At 38.2% G+C, this 19,662-nt stretch overlaps 1 protein-coding gene and 1 long non-coding RNA gene across 10 annotated transcripts in view; one reads left to right on the plus strand and one right to left on the minus strand.

Annotated features, from left to right (window-relative positions):
- The window catches only part of TCF12 (transcription factor 12), a 162,397-nt gene that overhangs the window by 44,889 nt on the left and 97,846 nt on the right, over positions 1-19,662 (minus strand). For all 9 annotated transcript variants that reach the window (XM_033071036.2, XM_033071038.2, XM_033071037.2 and 6 more), the window contains exons 8-9: positions 10,467-10,602; positions 7,141-7,193 (exon numbers count right to left, since the gene is read on the minus strand). In XM_033071036.2, coding sequence (XP_032926927.1) covers positions 7,141-7,193; positions 10,467-10,602 — 189 coding nt within the window. The remainder of the gene's footprint in view (positions 1-7,140; positions 7,194-10,466; positions 10,603-19,662) is intronic.
- LOC117002181 lies at positions 1,160-5,536 on the plus strand. The gene is made up of 2 exons (XR_004419228.1): positions 1,160-1,544; positions 4,187-5,536. It is a non-coding gene; the product is annotated as an uncharacterized LOC117002181 (long non-coding RNA).

Genomic DNA, 19,662 nt, shown 5'->3' on the forward strand with positions numbered 1-19,662 from the left:
TATTCAATGTTCAAGTTGAAATCCTCCAATTTTATGAGATATTTAAGTTATTAAATAAACAATTTATTGGAATGGGAAGAATGAGGAATAAAATACTATATATCCCATTCTTCAGATTGAATCACAAAATAATTTCTTAGAAGAAGCTTTAAAATTCGTTTCAAAACCATTCAAATATAACTTTGATAGGATATTACTCAAGTTCAGAGAGTTCTATTATTCTGCTGGAAACATAAAGCACTAACAGTTTGAAAGCCTCTATAGGAAGGTCTGAACTACCCATATCTGCATTAAAACGTAAACAAGCATGTTTATCATCCTGAAGCAAGACATTATCCTATCAGAAGCCAGATAATCATCACAAAATGCGCTAAAAACCTATCCAATCTAGAAATCTATACAGACCTTAAAAGAGTTTTAAACCATGAGATAAATTAGCAAGGCTGTTACTGAAACTCGCAGGAGGCTACCTGAAGTACAGACCTCCCTCTCTGCACATCAAGTCAAGCCGCCCAAGGAAATGGCTGTGGGCAGCAGCGGGGTCCCTCTGCCGGCCCGGATCCCCTCCCGGTCCCGGCTGTGCCCGGTCCGGCCCGGGATCCCCTCCCGGTCCCGGCTGTGCCCGGCCCGGTCCGGCCCGGTATTCTCTCCCGGTCCCGGCTGTGCCCGGTCCGGCCCGGGATCCCCTCCCGGTCCCGGCTGTGCCCGGTCCCGGCCCAGGATCCCCTCCCGGTCCCGGCTGTGCCCGGTCCCGGCCCGGGATCCCCTCCCGGTCCCGGCTGTGCCCGGTCCGGTCCGGCCCGGGATCCCCTCCCGGTCCCGGCTGTGCCCGGCCCGGTCCGGCCCGGGATCCCCTCCCGGTCCCGGCTGTGCCCGGTCCGTCCCGGGATCCCCTCCCGGTCCCGGCTGTGCCCGGTCCGTCCCGGGATCCCCTCCCGGTCCCGGCTGTGCCCGGCCCGGTCCGGCCCGGGATCCCCTCCCGGTCCCGGCTGTGCCCCGCCCGGTCCGGCCCGGTATTCTCTCCCGGTCCCGGCTGTGCCCGGCCCGGTCCGGCCCGGTATTCTCTCCCGGTCCCGGCTGTGCCCCGCCGCTGCGCTGGCGCCACCGGCCTGCAGGGGGCCCCAGAGGCACGACCTGCGCGGCCCAGGCTGGGCAGCGCTCCACGAACTCCGAGATTCTGTCAACAATCCCGACAATCCCGACAATCCGCCGTCAGGGAAGCTCTGGAACATGGCGAGTCCAAATGCTGAGAGCTCACTGTGCCTCGGCACACGGCGGCTTGCATCCCTTCCCTTCTTCTGTACTCGCTGCTCGGCAGAACTGCTTTGCGAATGAAGCCGAGAGTTATCACAAGCCAAACGGGCAATCCTCCTGTCATCCACAACCAGCAATCTGCCTGTGCCTTACAAAAAGGAAAAACTAACAACTAATCCTGGCTATCAATGCAAATGGAATGAAATCCCACGACTACATCTCCAAGACTGAACAACTTGCTTGCTTTATAAAACCTAATGTCACAAGCAACTGTGGCACTAAAATAGGAGGTAATTCAATTCAATTTCTTTGCTTCATTGTGTAAAGACACATCTGCATCTGAAATTTTACTTAAAGATTATGCAGTGCTTTAATTTCAGTACTATTCTTTTGAAAAAGCATTTGTTTGGGTTTTGGATTTGGTTTTTGGTGGGTTTTTTTTATTGCCCATTTCTGACAAATGGCCCTGTCACAGGCAAAGCAACCTGCTCCACTTTGGGGTGAGCAAGCAAGTGAAGGGAAACCACTCACTTCAACAGCCCAGGAAAGTCCAGCAACACAACATTCCTCACTTTCCTGGCCGACTTCAAGCATTATAAAAATCTTCCCACCAAAGCCACAAGTATCATCAAAAAAAAGATAGTAAAAAATAGTCTTCAGAAAAGCTTGTATCTTATCTACTGTCGTAAAACATCACAATTTGTGGTAATGGACACATTCATCTTTGAGGAAAAGTAGAGTTGCAGAAATTCCATGTAACTTCTCCTTAATAACATGAGCTGCAATTCAGTATTATTTAAATAACATTTTTTCTAACTATGCACAAAATTTAAGGTTCTTTTATGAAAGTCTACACTAATTTAAAAGCATCTAAAACACTCATTTTGATATGTTATGAAAACTTCAAAAATAAAGTATCTCCAGTAAATCCAAACACTGAGAAATTATTTGACATCATTATATATCCATCAGGGATGTATGTATATGCAGGATTTTCAAGGATATCTCAATTAAGCAACCTCACAGTTCACCACAGTCAGACGACAGGACAGTTAATTTGCAAAAATGATCTGATTGCAATTTTTTAAAAAAAGCTTTTAAGAGAGGGTTTCTCAAGTACCTTCACCCTAATTCAGTGAGAACTCGAGCTGAACTCTCACAGCAGGACTTTGCAATGGGCTGCCTGGCTGTTTAATGACAGCTAAATGTTCTCATGTAGCAAAGAGCAGGTGGGATGCTACAATCTGAGGTTACTGCGGTTTTCAGATAGATTTCAGATAAAGGCCATGTTGAAAAAAATCCTACAATAATCTAATCAGAAAAATAGACTTTTTTTTAAAAATTAAACATAAAATCTCAAATATTTTTACTTGGTTTGTAACATAATTTAGGGCTTTGGATGTTTTATACATTTGCATTTTGTTCAGGTTCATAGATGAACACAGAACTTAAAAAGCAGTATTTAAAAGTCCCTAAAAACTTTATTCCACAAATCAAGCAACCAAAGAACAAGCATAAAGCAAAAGAAGATGGAAGACTGTGTAAAGAGGAAGCAATTGTAAGTTCTGTGTTGCATTTTCCATAAAGATTTATTTTCTCTGTTTTGTTATTGAAAATTGTTTTCTAGAACACAGCAAAGCAGCAGGAGGGGGGTCAGGAGAGTTACTGCTGTCCTTGAGAGATCTCACTATTAAAGACAAGTGACAGTTGAATGTATCACTTGACTGTGCAAGCAATTCAGAACAGATCTGAACAAACTAAATCCTGCTTTGGGTACAATTTGTGGACAGTGGGGAAAAAAATTTACCAAAAAATTACTTTCTCCCCTAGAAAGTCAGTTAAACACAACATCACAGTCAGTTCAACATCACACAAAGTATCTACCCAGGATGCTCCAAAGTTTTGATTCAGAGCCACACACTTTATAAAGTATTCCAATTGTGTTACTTTACACCAGGCTACTTCAAGACACGTGGAAATTGCTAATACTGAGAGAGTGCACGCAGTGTGGTGCACATTATTTCTAATACAGTCTAAACTTTAATCTCTAAAAAACTGGGCTTCAGATAATCATTCAGAAGATACTTCCCATACTATCATTTTAAAAAAATCTCCTTTTACTCTTTAGGAGGGGTGGAGGAAGGAGAGAACACAGAAAGGAGTAACATCTATTCTTTTTCTTCTTGTACTATTAGTATCTTTATGTGACATGTTTTGAAACATCTCTAGAAGCTCAGTCTTAACAATATTTAAAAACGACTGGCAGGAAAGCAGAAAGAAAAGTGCCTTAAATGGAAGGTAGTTCTATGCATGCAAACCAAGTTTGCTGTATCTTTCCACCATAAATAATTCTTGCAAGAAATTAGCACCCATGGACCATACACATACTATAGAAGGTGATAAAATCAGGAACCCCTATAATGAAACTACAAATAGTCTTACATGTATTGAAAAATGAGTTTGAATTTAGAAAGAAATCCCTGGTAACAGAAAATAATAATTTGACAAACTCTTACTAAATAAGCGCAGTCCAAAGTTTAATATTAACTGATCTTCTCAAGTACTACGGAAAGCCTAAAATACTCGAAATACTTATTAGAAACTACACTGAAAACAAGCAGACATTTATGTCTGTATGTCACAGCTCATTTTCTGTAACAAAATCAACAGATGCAATGTATTCCAGTTGTTTCTCTGATATGACACTAATTAAGTAGCAAAAGAATGATGATAGATATTCACACTATTTTTCTTAGAATTATGACCTCATGATAGCCACTGATTATGGTACTGGTAACAAATGTTAGTTTGAAATATTTCCTGACTCCACATGTAAATAGGAGGTTTCTGCTCACAGCCCATCCATTTTTGGATGCTGATCTCCCTGGGCAGTTCTGAGCAAGGCTCACTTGTCTGTCTTCTCCTTTTGCAGCCTGAGCAGCTCCGGAAACCCTGACACTCTGCTCTTCCTGGAGCTACACTGCTTCCAAGTCATGATGTTATTCGTGCCTGGCTTAGTTAACTCCTACAAGCAGGAAAATTCTCAAAAATACAAGTTTTCAATCTCTGAAGATAATGTAACTCACTGAACAGTATTTCCTCCCCTATAACATGAACAGCACAGCAATCTTGCTGCTCACTCAAACCTGGCTTGAAAAAAATATGGTTTTTAATTTCTATCCTCCTCAGAGTTCTTTAAATCTAGTAGTTGTAGTTTAACGTAAATGCTTGCATGTCAACATTCAAAATGAGTGAGTCACCACTTAACCAGTTACAACACAAAAACTTAAAAATGCATTTGCCTAGAACATTTAATTTTTACAGTAAAGGGGAAAATTCAGATTGAGTTGCATTCCAGAAAGAAGCCAAACAATTCACCAGCAGTGTTCTCTGTAACTGTTTTTACTTTAGGGCCTGATAAGAACACATTAAAAAAGATAAACCTCAAATAATTTCAGAAAGTACCATACAAAATCAAGGGGAAAAGAAACGAACTAGAGGAAGGGTTGTTTGGGTTTTTTTTAATCATTATTACTTAAATGACTATTATTAAATTACAGTTATCTAGGAAATTAAATTACTGCTGAGTATCCGTTGACATGGCAGCCTTATACTAACAAAAACATTGCAGAAACCAGTATTTTAGAAACTGAAAAATTAAAAAACACAGATTTGGATAACAAAATTAAGTATCATCTTTCCTCTGACTTTTCTTATTATAATTAAACTTCTCTGCATAAACCAACTTTTTCCCACAATACATTCTGACTTCTTATGAGGGTATATTTAAAATAAAGCCTACACTTTATGATCTACTCGATTTAAATTTCTCCTGATGCTCAGTGAAATTTAGTTTTGTGTCATCTTCCTCATACACAGTGTCTCATATAATTTTTTTGGATTTTTTGTAGTGTGTCATTTTACTTCAAGGCTCTATTCAGTAGTGAAAGCATTGAAATACAGAGAAACAGTGCTTAAAACCTGCAGCATCACAACCATTGATTATTCTCAATAACTGCACTTAATTGCGCAGATTGGTATAATGTTAATACAAATAAAATCTATCAGCATTTTATTGTCTCCTCTCTTACAGAAGAAGAATTAAATGAAAACAATTTGAAAAATACTGCTTGTTAAAATTAAACCCTGGTAAGAGAAATGAGAGAAATGTTTCATTCTCCAAAATTATCTCTCTACCTGGCTGATGCTACTAAATATTAAACATGTAGCGTAAGCTTTATTACTGCCTCGAATTACTGTAATAAATTTCATGAAAATTGCACTGCTATGTGTTTTAGCTTCTCTGACATTTTAAATATATTTTTGTTAATCTAGCAGAAATCATCTGCTAGACTGTAAAGCCACCCTACATAACACGCAACTGTTAAAATGTAAATTGCCAAACTATTTTTAGCTGCTGCTGAAGGGGAAAAAAAAAAAAAAAAAAAAAAAAAAAAAAGGAAGGGGGGGAAAAAAGAAGAATATTCCTGGCCTCGGGAATAATGATTTGAGGCATTGTGTTCATTTTGTTTATCAAGCAGCTATTCAGCCTCTAGTGGGGCCCAAGTGCTTATGCAAGCAAAAGCTTTTAAGAGTGCCTGCAGCTGCAATCCTGGCTTCCAGGTAGGCTGCAGGTTCAGAGCACAGCTGCCCCAGGCTATCCACACTATCTCAGCTCCATCTGGAAGTACTGTTAAAATAGGATTTCAGATCCCGGGTTCTGTCTGTATCACCGTGAGCAGGGGGAGGAAGAAGGGAAAGAGAGGGAGGAGAGAACAGGGGAGATGGGAGGACTGGAAGACACCATCCGTAGTTCAGGCTCAATACAAAATGAAAAGCTCAGCCCCATTTTGCTCCCACTATATTACTGTTGCCTGTGCAGTGTGTTCTATTCAGCCTATCCGGCTTTGAGTTATGACTCATCCAAGTGCACCTGCGCCCATGTGTTAAGTACTGCCAAATAAAAGCCCAACATCCATTTACACAACAAAGAGATGTATCCCGCAAGGCAGCAGAGCTTCCCCCTCCCCTCCTGTTTGTTCTGAGCAGGGGAAAAAATAATTCTGTCCTTCACTTCACTGGGGATTTTTCTCTTCACGTGGATTTTTAAATGCAGATTCATTTATAAACAATTTTCTTCCTTTTAAGAATAAAGCATATTTAATACCACAAAACACCCCTATAGCATTAGATTATCACAGCCATTAATGATTTTTCCACCAAAACCCTTCCAACCTTTTTTATCAAAGCCCTTTATTCTCGAAGGATAAATTTTCAAGCAAAGAGGGATCAACAAACTAGTTGCTTGAAAGCTTTCCTGATGCTAGGCTGAAGTTAGGAAAGGCTTAATGAAGGCTTTAAAATCCACCAGGGCTTCACAATGAACATCTGACTCGGTGATTTATGCATATTAATAACCTCAGTCCTACTGAGGCAAGCTGAGCTGTACATGTCCTCCGAATCTTAATGTCTTCAGCTCCACTGGGATTATTACAAATGTAAATTTCTAAGATTCTCAGCTATTAATCTCTGTCTGTCCTCCTGTTCAGCAACATAATGACTAATTAAACATCAAAAGACCTGTACAGGAGATCTTCTTTGACAGCTCCTGGCCCAGCTCTCTTCCCAAGAGAGGAATTCAAATGACAGGGACAAGTGGGTAGGAGCATATGAGCGAGCTACAAATCACTGCTATGAAATCTAAAAATTCCACATCAAATGTGTATTTAGTCCTGCAGAACCACTCCCAATTACCTAGTCTAGCTGTTCATGTCCAGCAGACAGCCCTCCTAGTGCTAAAGTTAAGTAATTTGTATGTATGGCAGGTAAAGAGAATGCAATTTGAGCCCAATTTTTATCACTTAAAGTAAAAAATGTAGTACTTACAGAAGAAGGCAAACCAGGGGGCACCTTTCTTACTTTCTTTGTCTGGAGAGGATCTGTACACAGAAAAATAGCATTTCATCAAATATCTATATTAGGTGAAAAAGAACAAATAGCTACACTGCTCAGATCTTTCCTTCCATGATAAATTTCCTATTTTCCAATTTCATGCATTTTTTATTCCCTGACAAAGAGATTTGTCTTTCACATCAATATAAAAATGCAACATACCTATGGTCTCTTCTAAAATAAAGCTTTGCTAAATAGTTACTTTCAATTCTTTTCCTAAGAAAAAGTTATTCCTAAGAACCATTACTCTGAAGGGGATACTTATGAACTTATATATTTGTTAAGAAAAAAAGTAAGGTTTTGAGATATACAAGGAGGAAAATGGTACTTATTAGCAAGAGAAATGCTTTCTTTTCTGCACATCAGAGTAAAGACAGAACTATCCAAAAGGAGTTTGACATGTTAAGGTATGATTTATACTCTAAGAAGAGTAAGTGAAGTACAGTTTTTAGAGTCTACCAAGGTTGTAAATAAACAGCAAATTTAATGATCTAATTATTTTCCTTGAGTAATAAAGTCAGTACATCTCTAATTTGCATGTAATGGTAAAGTTGGAGGTATGATACCTGCTTCTGTCTTCCAATAGGTATTGTAGTATAACAAAAGTACCCAGCAATTTCACTATCTAAACCAAGAATCTGAACCACTTTAATCAGATGCTAATACTGAAATAATCTGAAAACTCTGCATGCAAATTACAAATCAACTGATGTTTTGAAGATGAGTATCTGGTGAGATTACCAGTTCTACAGTTAACCAATAAAGTCTTTCATTAAAGCAAAATTCCTATTTTTCTGTTTTCATTCAGAACATTTATGATGATATGACAAGATAAAGGTGAGATAAGGTGGAATATCTGCTGGATATCTTTACTCTCATCATTTCCCATAGGGCATGCTCACAAAGAAAAGCAAAGGACTTTTGGAAGAGATATTTACATTGGATTCAGAGTGTCACCTGGAAGAGAGCACTGGTGAGTTTCAATGCAATTTAATATGAAATTTGACATGAGCTTGTTATAATCCTGGTCAGACAACTCCTTCTCGTGGATAAAATGGGCATAATTTGACTTGGTTAGAAATTCTCAGGTGGCAGATTTGTAGCATTTAACGAGTCTATCTTAAAAAAAATAGAATTAAAGCTCAGACATACTTTCTCAAGCCATTGGAAAAGACTTGAGATAAAAGTGTACTTCCTCCTCCTGACACTCCTGGAAAAACATTTCCATGGATTTGTAACCACCACCTGCCATATCCCAGGTGACTAGTCCTGGATTCAACCGTGACAAAAAGAGGAGTATCACCAGTTTGAACACATTTATATCCCCTGAGCTTCTCTTTCAAAGAAAAACCTAATTATACTCTGAAAACTCCACACTTCACTTCCATTTGTTTAATTTAAAAATATCGGGAACTTCCCAAACTCTACACAGTTTGCACAGGAAACAAGGATCTCGTTCAGGACCATCTAAGTGGCAGCTGAACACAGTGACTTTACTGCACACATCTCCAGCAGTCTGTGCCCAGTTCCAACGCCCCCTGCTACTCAAACCCAGAGCAGGTTACTACCCTAAGTAGCTTCTAACCAAAACTGATTCAGTGTGGGTTAAAATTCCATCATCATTATCATCTTAAAACACAATTCTTTTCTATTGAATTCAACCACCCTTTCAAGCTGTAAACAACTCCACGGAGCTTTTTGCAAAAGTTTTCCTTTTCTGAAACTGGTGTGAGGAACTGTTGCATTTGTTCTGGTATTCTGAGCAACAGGAACACTTACAACAATCTTCATAAAGACAGCCAACCCCAAGTTAAATGGTAGTTGGCTTGACAATGAGGTAAAAAGGTTTTGCAAATATGGTATTTTAAAACATATATACACACACACACATATTAAGAAAAGAGAAAATGGCCTTAAGTTGCACCAAGGGAGATTTAGGTTTGATGTCAGGAAAAATTTCTTCACTGAAAGGGCTTTTGGGCACTGGAACAGACTGCCCAGGAAGTGGTGGACACCATCCCTGAAGGGATTTAAAAGATGTGTAGATGTGGCACCTAGGGACAAACGTTAGTGGTGGACTGGGAAGTGCTGGGGTAAAGGTTGGACTCTATGGTCTTAGAGGGCTTTTTCAAATGAAATGATTCCATGATATAGAAGATTAAGTTCCAAAGTCATATTCTTTGTTTTAAAAGATTTTTAAAACTATTTCAAGCATGTTCAGGACTCTTTTAGTGACCAAGAAGTTTGCAGTTATAGTTAATATTAAGTTATTTCACAAAGCAATTTGCATTTGAAAATTTTATTTTGGGTAAAGTATGATTTGAGTTACATTATTCCAACAAACAAGATGTTTACTATGGAATAGAGATGCTACACAGAATGAGGGGCATTAAAGACTCAACCATATAATTAGAGAAATTCTAATGACCTATCATACTAATACTGAAATATATGGTAACTAGAATATAATGGGAAACTAGAATATAAGGTTACAGTCTCTCTTTTTATACCAAAATGATTTTTTAAAAAATTTGCACACCCAATTATTCACAATACTCTTATAGCAGATACTATCGAAGAGCTGGCTCATTCTTGATTCTCTGATTCAACAGAATTAGAGAGCCACTGTCTATGACCAATTATGAAAATTCCATTCACCTCCAACTATCCCCAGATTAAAACACTAATACTGTCACAGGATTATAATAATTTTTTAGCAAGTTCCTGCCAGCATATTTTGCAAGGTAGTTCGATTTTAGGATAAACTACTAGCCTCCAATTGCTAAGATCTTTAAAGGCATGTTGAACCAATTACAATGAACTATATATTGCCCTGAATAAAGTTACTTTTAGCATATAAAAGGATAATTGTTTCCCCTTTGTGTCCTTCCCCTACTAAATAATGGTAATGACCTCAAGGTCAGGCATTTCCAGGAGTTAATGATGGCATGGGTTAAGGGCACTCAGCTGGTCATCAGCTCCTATCCATCTGTCATTATTGCTTTTGCAATTAAGGGTTTTATTAGAGTTTCTTGTTTGTTTTGTAAGCCAGACTGACCACTGCTGCATCCAAGCTAGCACCTCAAAGAAAATGTTCATAATTCCAGTTTTTCTCTTAGGTAGCAGTTTGGTTTAATTTCAATTACTCAGCACAGAGCAATATTAAATGAACTCTCAAAAAAAAAAAAGTCCGCAGAGAAGCATCATGAACAAAAGTTTCAAACTCTGTAAACAAAAGTTTCGAACTCTGTATTACTTACCAAGAGCTGATGAGTCATGCAGTGGTCGTCTGCGTTGATTTGTGCCAGAGAATGGGTAGTAGGGTGTTCCAGGTTTGCCAGAGGATGACAGCTGACCTGGACTTCCAAGCCCCATATCAGACCGAAGCAGACTAGACTACAAAAGTCAAGAGAAAAGTCAAATTAAGCTCTACAATAATGCAGCTGTTAATATACCAGGCTGACAAACTATTAACCACACTTGCTGTTCTTGGCATTTATAGGAACTGGGAGTTAGTGAAGGTTCTAGAGTTTAAAAAAAAAAAAGTAGACTTTTAAAAATCAATGTTCAGAGTATGTACTACAGCATAACTCAGAAAGGCAGAGCAAGTTTGGCTGTGAGCCTCCAGACAGCCATAACCATTTCAGCTGAAAACATCTGAAAGAATCAATTCATATTTAAATTTTAAACAAAAATCATAATCCTTTGTTTAGCTTGCAATATAACACCTCTTCTATTACACAATATAAACATAATTGATAAAAACTGCTGAGTTTATAGTGTGACATTAAGTTTTAGCACATACTTAGAAATCAAGACTTAGACTACATTCATAAAAACATAGAATAAAATTGTCCAAAAAAATCAAATGCAGACAAGAGATAACAGAGTAGATTAATGAACAGAACAGAAAAAATTGACATTTTAAAAACTTCAAACTAACAAGGTAGTTGAACCCTACCCTCTTTGTTCCCTTTTCATGCAGTAAAAACAAAAAAATTCTAAACACTTAACAAGTACATTGTATATTGTTTGACTTCCCATTATTTGGATTTCCTCTGCAAAACTGAAAGGAATGTTGAAGATTTAGAACAACGTAGTTTTTCCACGGGTGATGTTATGCTTAGCTTTGTTTTAGTTTGAAAATCCTGATTTGGAGTGAGACCCACAGAACTGTCTGTACAGAAAATGTACCAGGTGGCAAAAATTCACTGCGTTTCACTCCTGGTTGGTGCACACAGCTTTCCTCACGGAGCAGCATCCACTCTACACTGCACACAGCAAAGGACACACTGCTCTTCATGTGTGCCAGTGTTTTAAGGTAGCAGCTCAGAAGCAATTTGATTTCTTCAGCTATGGTCAGTACATGGTGCAGCCTTCCCAGTACACAGGAGTAAAGCACAGCTGGCAGGACAACAGGGATATTTTGCTTAGACTCATCTGCACTGACAGAAATTGCTTACTGGAGTAACTTTTATACCAAAATCCTGCCTAATCTCTCCTTCAGCCGTGCTGCTACCAAGCCTTGTCCCATCCAGGCTCTCCAGGAGGAGCCCTGGTGCCCCCGCAGGCTCCGGAGCTTTCACCAAACCTGCCTGGGGTTAATCCTGTGATTATAGCAGGAACTGCTCCAGTGCTGCTGCCTGCTCGGGATCCAGCAGCCACTACACAGCTGCAGAGCCCACTCATTTCTCCTGCCTCTCCTCACCTTCCCTTCTGAGACCCAAATACCTCATTGATAAATGAATGTGTTTTTGGATTATACCAGACCAAAACTGATTTGTCTGGTGTGAGGAGTTGTTAAAGGTGAGGTTTGCTCGTACAGCTCACAGTAAGGCACTAAATGCCTTCCACCTTGCAGTGCACTGGGAATAGCAAAAAATTAAGAATTCAGGATTACAGAATATATATAAAACAAGGTGGGTTTTTTTTACATTGCATCACTGTTGAAATTTATCTCTTTTCTTGTTTGATAACTAATTTGAGCATGAAAATCTTATATTTTAATTGAATAGAGTGGGATGTGAAAGAATTGCCTCATCACAAACTAAAGGAAGGGCCAAAAGTGTTAATAATTTTTTATAAAAGTGTGAAGGTTAAAATTTATTTCAAATGTTACTTCATAGATAGCTTCCTCTCTCAAGTTCTTCACTGTTATTCTTACAATAGTCTTTGAAACAGAATTGTTAATCTGACACTCATATTAAAATCAGATACTCTGATAGGGTGACAAAAGTATATAGCAAATACATGCAGGGGAAATCTGCTGGTGGGCTGTTCCAAGGTCTTCTAATTTTACTTTAGTCAGATAGTTCAGATTTTACTGTTTTGCAGAAAACATTATGAACATCAGAATATCTGGCTTATTCAGTATAAATCTGAATATTTCAAAGATACCATTCTAAACACTTACTACAGTTTTAGAGGTGAACACTATGCAGGAAACCTGGGCAATGTTTTGTGAAAAGCAGGTCCTCAAACCAACACTGGCCAGAACAAGAAATTAAACCAGTTCTCACTTAGGCCAATACTTGACCTGCTTGACCAAGAATACCCAGGACTGAAGGAAAATTTCTTTACATAGCCTGTGGGGAAGGGAGGAAGTACTGTGATAGTTACCATTTCAAGTAGCTGAGGCCCAGAATGGAAGAAGTGCTGAGGCTGGCAGGGACCAGGGGAGGTCAGCGAGTGCAGCCCTGCTCGCTCAGAGCAGCTGTCAAACACAATCAGCAACCACGGCCCATTCACATTAAAGACAACCCTCCCTGCCACCCCAGCATCTCCCCTGATCACTGGAGGGATTTTGGAAATGAAATGGGATCTACACAGATGCTTCCAAAAAAAAAAAAAAAAAAAAAATAAAAAGGGGGTGGGTGGGAGGGTTCCTAGTTCCTCTGTTCCCCTACTCATTAAAAGATAGGGAAAGATTTTAAAAAAAACAAACAACAAAACCCAAAACCAACCAAAACAAAACAAAAAACCAAATAAACCCCACAAAAAAACCCAAGAAACCAAACCAAAACATAAAACCAAACAACAAAAAACTCCCAACCAGTAAAAACTCTTAATTTCTATAGTCATTCCAAAAGGTATGAGTCTGTATCTTTTCCAGACTTAACCTCCAACCTTTACTTCATGACATTTGTCACTCTTGTCTTGCTCTTATCCTAAGCATTCCAGTGTTTGACATTTTCACCAGACTCTGAATTTCAAAGCAGCCTGGCTTCTACAATAGCACAAAGTTAGTGTGTAAGCACTATAGCAAATACACCATAAATCTCAAGCTGTGCAACACACTCTGAAGTTTTCTGATCTATACTGTGTTTGAGTAAGCATTTTTTTCTTTATAAAAAAGGATTAAAAAACCAAAACAACACAAAAACACAACCCTCTTCTACCATTGGCCCAATCAAATGAAACATCTGTTTAGAATTTTATAATTGTTCCTCAGTCTTCCGAAAGAAAATAAAAATAGATGTCATTAGTTCAGCTCATTGATTTTTCTGCCTGTTTGAACCAATTGAGAAAAAATATTGATTAGGACTGATCCTTTCCTAAGGGCATCTGATAAAGAAAGGAATACAAAAATACCACTGAGGATAGCAAAAAAGCTTTGTATTATCAGCATCAAGCTTCTCCCGAGGAAGTGTCCGAGGTCCCGGCAGAGGCAGATCACTTACACACGAGTTAGGGGCATTCTACACAGAGAACCTGCACCTCACTCTGAACCTCATCTGCCAAGCAGGCATCCAATTACCAAAGAATAATCAATGACTGGTTATTCTCCTGAATGCTTGTCCGAGTCCTTGTCTGTATTACCATTGTAAATAAAGAGACATCACTGCTAAAAATTTGCCTCTTTGGATTTTACAATACATACATCCAGTTTCAAAATACAAAAAAGTTATTTAAAGTGATGTTTCCTCAAAGGAATGAGTGTTCAATAACTTTAAAAACAAGAGAAAAAAAGTTTTTTATTACAATCAACTAGGAACACAGCAAGCCAGATTCGGAAGAGAAAAGAGAAAAAGACATAAACATGACTACTTAACTTTTGAGATTTATCCCCTTCAGAGAAACCAAGAAATAGTTTTGACAGCCTCAGGGGAAACAGCATGGCCTGACCCAAATAGGAAAGGCTCTCACAAAGGCCACTGTCTCAACAAATGCTTTAAAGGGGTCACTTTCCTAAAGAGTATTCTCATAAAAATGAAATGCAGGGGAGTTGTCTATTCAAGTATAGCAAGGATGGGGTGGGGGGAAAAGAATCATATCTGCATATAGGGGGTGGATTTATGCACTTTTGTCACAGGAAACAAGTGACTTTGCATTGCAGCTGCACTTTCAGGCAGGCAAAGTTCACTTCCTTTCAAAATAACAAGCCAATCAACCATATGCTTATATCAAAATTATATGCCTGAGATAAAAACAAGTTCCTTAGTCAACTTACTTTAAAACGGTTTTTAAATTGCGTCTTTCAAAGAATTTAAGCATAAAAGTAAAAAAAAGAGTTTGACTAATTCCTAAGCTTTCTTCTCTCCAGCCCAACTCCGTGACTCTTGAGATACAATTTGATGACAAAACACTGCTCTGCCATCAATGAACTTCTAGGACACCAGCCAGCAGAATTCTAATATGTCAGTAAACATTTCTTGATTTCACTTTGATATTAAAAAAAAAAAACAAAAACAACTGGACAAGCAAAGGCCTACAGATGTCCTTCCACAATATTCCTTGCAGCTCTGTAACATTTAGGCTCTATGCAAACAGGAAAGCCAAGCTGTCCTGAAAAGCACACAAACAGTTCTAAAAAACACACTCCATACACTACCTATATAAAGTTTTACCTGTTCAAAAATTTATTTGCTATAGGCAGGTAGCCTTGTGCTCTGTGGTCTAAATCCTGTTCACATTCTTTTCTTAAATGCAAACACTTTTAAGAATTCAAATTTCCCAGTGTACCCATAGCCAAACTATGTGATAGTTTCATCCAAATACAACTGTGCGCCTTTACATTATTCATTATTTTCTATCAAAAGAATAATATGGTTGAGAATAAAAGCATTAGCCCATTATATGCAACTGATTATGACAGGCCTATTATGCTGGCATAATAAGGCAGTCTGCTTTGGCAGTGAAACGAGAGCTGCAACTCACCAACTGCAAACTTAGATCTTGAAAACCTCCCCAACAGTCAACTAGATTCAACTAGATTTTGTTTTTCATGTTTTTTTCATTAGATTCCTTTTCATAAAGTTTATGCTTTCAATTCTTTAATATAATTTCAATTCTTTAAATAGGCTGTACCTATTTAAAGCAGGAAAACTGTCGAGGTAAAAAAAACCCCAACAAAGTACTTGAGTGTTTAGTTAAAAATGGGGAGCTTGGATACTTTACTTTTACAAAATAATGTAATGCAACACCATTCATTGCAATCAAATCCCTCCATTATCCCGCCACAGTCGCTGACAAACTCACTTGGCATCTCTCTGTTTCTCAGAATTACACAGAGCAGATGGCAAGTGCATTCCTTGCCTTACTGTAAACTTGAAATGTTGCCCTGGGTAGAGCACAAGTTTCATGTGCATGTCCTTTTTACTCAGTGAGCTATTTGGATGACTTAGAGCATGGATATAATGTGTCTCAATATTGCATGTTTTTCCTTGTAGATAAACCTGGCAATTTGCATAAACTGGCTTAAAAGAACATAACAAAACAGAAAAGTCAAGCTCTGGTAAATTTGCAAAATCCCCCAGTAAAGTTGTATATTTTGTTATGGTGTTTCCAAAGGAAAACCCAGCAGAACACTAAAACCTTAACTAATAATTGCACTGAAATTTTAGTCCAGTAGAGAGGTTAAGGCTGCAAAAAGAACCATTCACTCGAGTTCCACGTCATGCAGTTTAAGCCAAAAATATAACTAAGATATAAAGTGTTGAATTTCACTTTACTCAAGTCTCCAGTTTCTGGAAACTGTAATGAATATGCACTCCAAAATAGGAGCTGAATTTGGAAAAAACACTGACATATGATGTAAATTCATTTTAAATTTAAATTTTAGAGATATGTTTGCAATTATCAGCATGTTGTTAAAGAATCTCATCCTGAGAATATCATCAAATAGTAATGTGAAATACAGTGTTACCATTTTGAGAACAAAGGGACTCTGAATGAGTAATCAATAGCAACTGGCAGAAAATGAGGCATTAATTATGATCCTCTCTAGTGTTTTGTCTCAAACAACGTTTCATTAAATATATTGTGCTAACCTGTACATCTTCAAGCCATTACCAATAGATTTGATCAGATACATTTTTGGTCTGTTTCAGGAGGAGGAAAATATCAGAATTAGAAAACCAAAACAACATCTAAAGTGTTATATGTTAACTTGAGCTTTTTTTTCTTGATCAATTTAAAGGAAATCAGGGGTTGCTAATAAAACATCTCAGGAGAGGATCCTCTAACAACATGTTGATAATTGCAAACATATTCCTCATTTTAAAAAAATACTTAGGTCTTATAATCTCAGTGTAGTCTCTTGAAAATTTAATTATCATCTCCTATACCTAAAGTATCATGCAGGTTTGAGAAGATAATGACAGTCATCCATCAACTGCATCCTGCCAGTGTAATCAGGCTAATCTAGCTCACTGGATTAAAAACCAGCTACCTAGGGTACTAAACACTAAAGTGATGCGACATCATAAACAAAATTACATTTAGCTTTACTGTCTTTCCAATTAATGTTAACACCAATGAAGATCAGGTTATCGATATATTCTCTTTTTATGCCAAAGCTTTTCCGGATCACCACGAGCTGCTTATTCATGTGTGTACCTAAGCAGAGGCTGCTACTGTGGCAAATTCTGTTCATGTGTAAATATACTGGCACTAAGCACAGGCACAGAGAAGAGAGAAGAAAGGAGTTTATTCAGAATTACATATATGGGGTTTTTTTAGCAGTGAGGAGAGCAAAGATTAAATGCAAAGGGAAGGAATCATTTTGTATTCTTTTTGCATCTAAATGTCTTTAAAGACCCTGATTAATACAAATATCTTGAAAAGTCCCTTCCTTCTCTTTTGTGATATTGTCTTCCCTGCACTGATGCTGCATATTGGCAAGACTACAAATTCAGTTTTACGCTTCTAAAGCAGCACCCTGCTGATATTGGTGTCCAATCCCGGAGGTTATGCTGGCTCAGCTTGTCTTCCTGCATCCCCCCGGGCAAGGTATTTTTGCGTTGCTGACTGAATTCTAGGAAGGCATTACTAAGCATTGTGATTACAGGTCAGGCACCCCTCCCTTTGCCTTTGAATCTTTTCGCTACATTATGAAAACAGTAATTCGAACAGCTTCCTTACTGTGGTTATACAAAAGTCACAGTATTTGGAGCTTTCTGCAAAACTCCAAAATTTTACAAAAGAAGTTGCAGAGTGATTATTCATCTGTATTTTAATTCTATGATACTAACATCCTTGCTTTCCTTTATGTTTAGAAGTTACTAGCATGAGCAGTCAATATTATAATAAAGGATTTTATGCTGAGTCTTATTTACAGAAGTCAGACTATAAAGGATATTGTAACGCTCAAGCTATCTTTGCATCTTTTCCTCCCTCTGCATCTTCAGCAAAAAGATGCAAAAATATTTCATACAAATAGTAGATCATTTCATGTATATAGTATGGAAGATGGAAATCTCCTCTCCCACACAATCAAGAGAAAAATCTCTCTTGCTCTAAGCACCAAGTCAGAAAATTATTAACATGTTGAGGGTACATTAATAAAGCAACCAGTTAATTGTTAGGAGTTACCATGGAGAACCCATATGTTTTCACATATGATCAAGTGAGATCTCAGTTCAATACTAGGGTGCTAGGAAATGTCTTAGGCTACAATCCCCTCTCCTGAATAAATGTTATCCTTCTCTCCCTGCTCTTCAGAAACTATGCCAGCAGGAGCACCAGTGTCTCGAAAAGCACTCCAGAATACAGCTGAAGCCAATACAAGTTGGATGGTTGAGTTCCATGAAGGAGGAATGTAAATGACAAATCCTGTGCTTCTCTCCATCACTGTCTGAGTGCCCAAGCTCTAGTCTCCCACTCATCCCAGGAAGCAGTGCTCAGTAACAGGTTGCCTACACCACTCAACTCCCCCTACCCAGTCCTACTCAGGGCTTCTTTTCTTCTTGACACAAGTTATTTGTTCATATATGAAGTTTGGGAAGGGACTTTCTCTACCTATTAATTAAAAAATGAAGGTAAATCGGGGCTTAACATACTTGAGTAATTACAGAAAAAAGGAACGTACACTTCAAGAAAATCCAAAGGGCAATCCAGCTCATTCAGATAAACAGGCATGGCTGGGAGTACAGAGCTGAGCTAATATTTACCCCATCCTCTACTAATACCATAAATTTGTAACTGAGTGGCACCCAGCTCTGAGGCAGTCAGAAAAGCTGGATACAAATAGTAATTCACCAAAGAAGTTTCATCTGCATTCTGTGCTGTAGCATTATTTTTATTTCTTAATGTAGCAATATGCAAGATAATATGTATGTTGATTCACAGAATATTCATAACCTTAAATACAATAAAAAATAAACAAAAATAAAGGTGGTAAGAAAATTTGCCAACCCTAAATAGTGTGAAAAAGAGAAGGGCAAAGACAAGAAACTGTTTGCCTGGTAAAGGCATTGAAAATGATTCCTTACAGAACTGCTCCCCCTTTATAAATAGCATCCCTCCTCCAACTATAACGAATTCCTAACACCTGCTACCCACTTCATTCCAGGAGGAATGTCTTCCCTGATTAACTTCAGGTGGTCACCTCCAGCGCTGGAAAATGAAATCTAGCCTGTGCCCCATACATTTTTACTTTCTAAAAAGGTTCTGCAGACTCCTTATCTGCTGAGTGACAGTACATATTTTCCCAATAGCACAATAAGTAATTCACTTCTAATAAATCATGATGAAAAGAAAGTTAATATTGCTTGATTCTACTTGAGAAGTAAAATGAAGCAAAATAAACTAAAGTTCAGGCATTCCATCTGCCCTTAAACTATATATCCCTCTCCCCATCCCAGTCTTTTAGGATGGTATCAGGTGGCAGTATCCAGAGTCACTGCTTCAGTTAACATTGTGTCAGCCTTTCCTTCAGCAGCTGCATTTCTTAGAGATTGATAGCTCAGCTGTAAAAATCTGCTTCAGGGAGACACCTGATATCAAAAGTGTCAGACAAGGGGAGATTAAAAAGAGAAAATTTACAAAATAAAATCAGTTTTTCAGCTTTAAAGTTATATCGGTATTAAAAACCCCACACATGTACAAGCCTTAAGTTTTTTATACTTCCATAACTCAGTATGACTTGGATTTAAGGAGACATCATGTTCTCTATACTGCTTCCAAAACTATGTAAGGAACAAAGAAAAGCAACTGGTGCCACTGCTTGTAGCCTTT

This window comes from Catharus ustulatus, chromosome 12 (genome assembly GCF_009819885.2).
Source record: "Catharus ustulatus isolate bCatUst1 chromosome 12, bCatUst1.pri.v2, whole genome shotgun sequence".
NCBI classification, from domain to species: Eukaryota; Metazoa; Chordata; class Aves; order Passeriformes; family Turdidae; genus Catharus; species Catharus ustulatus.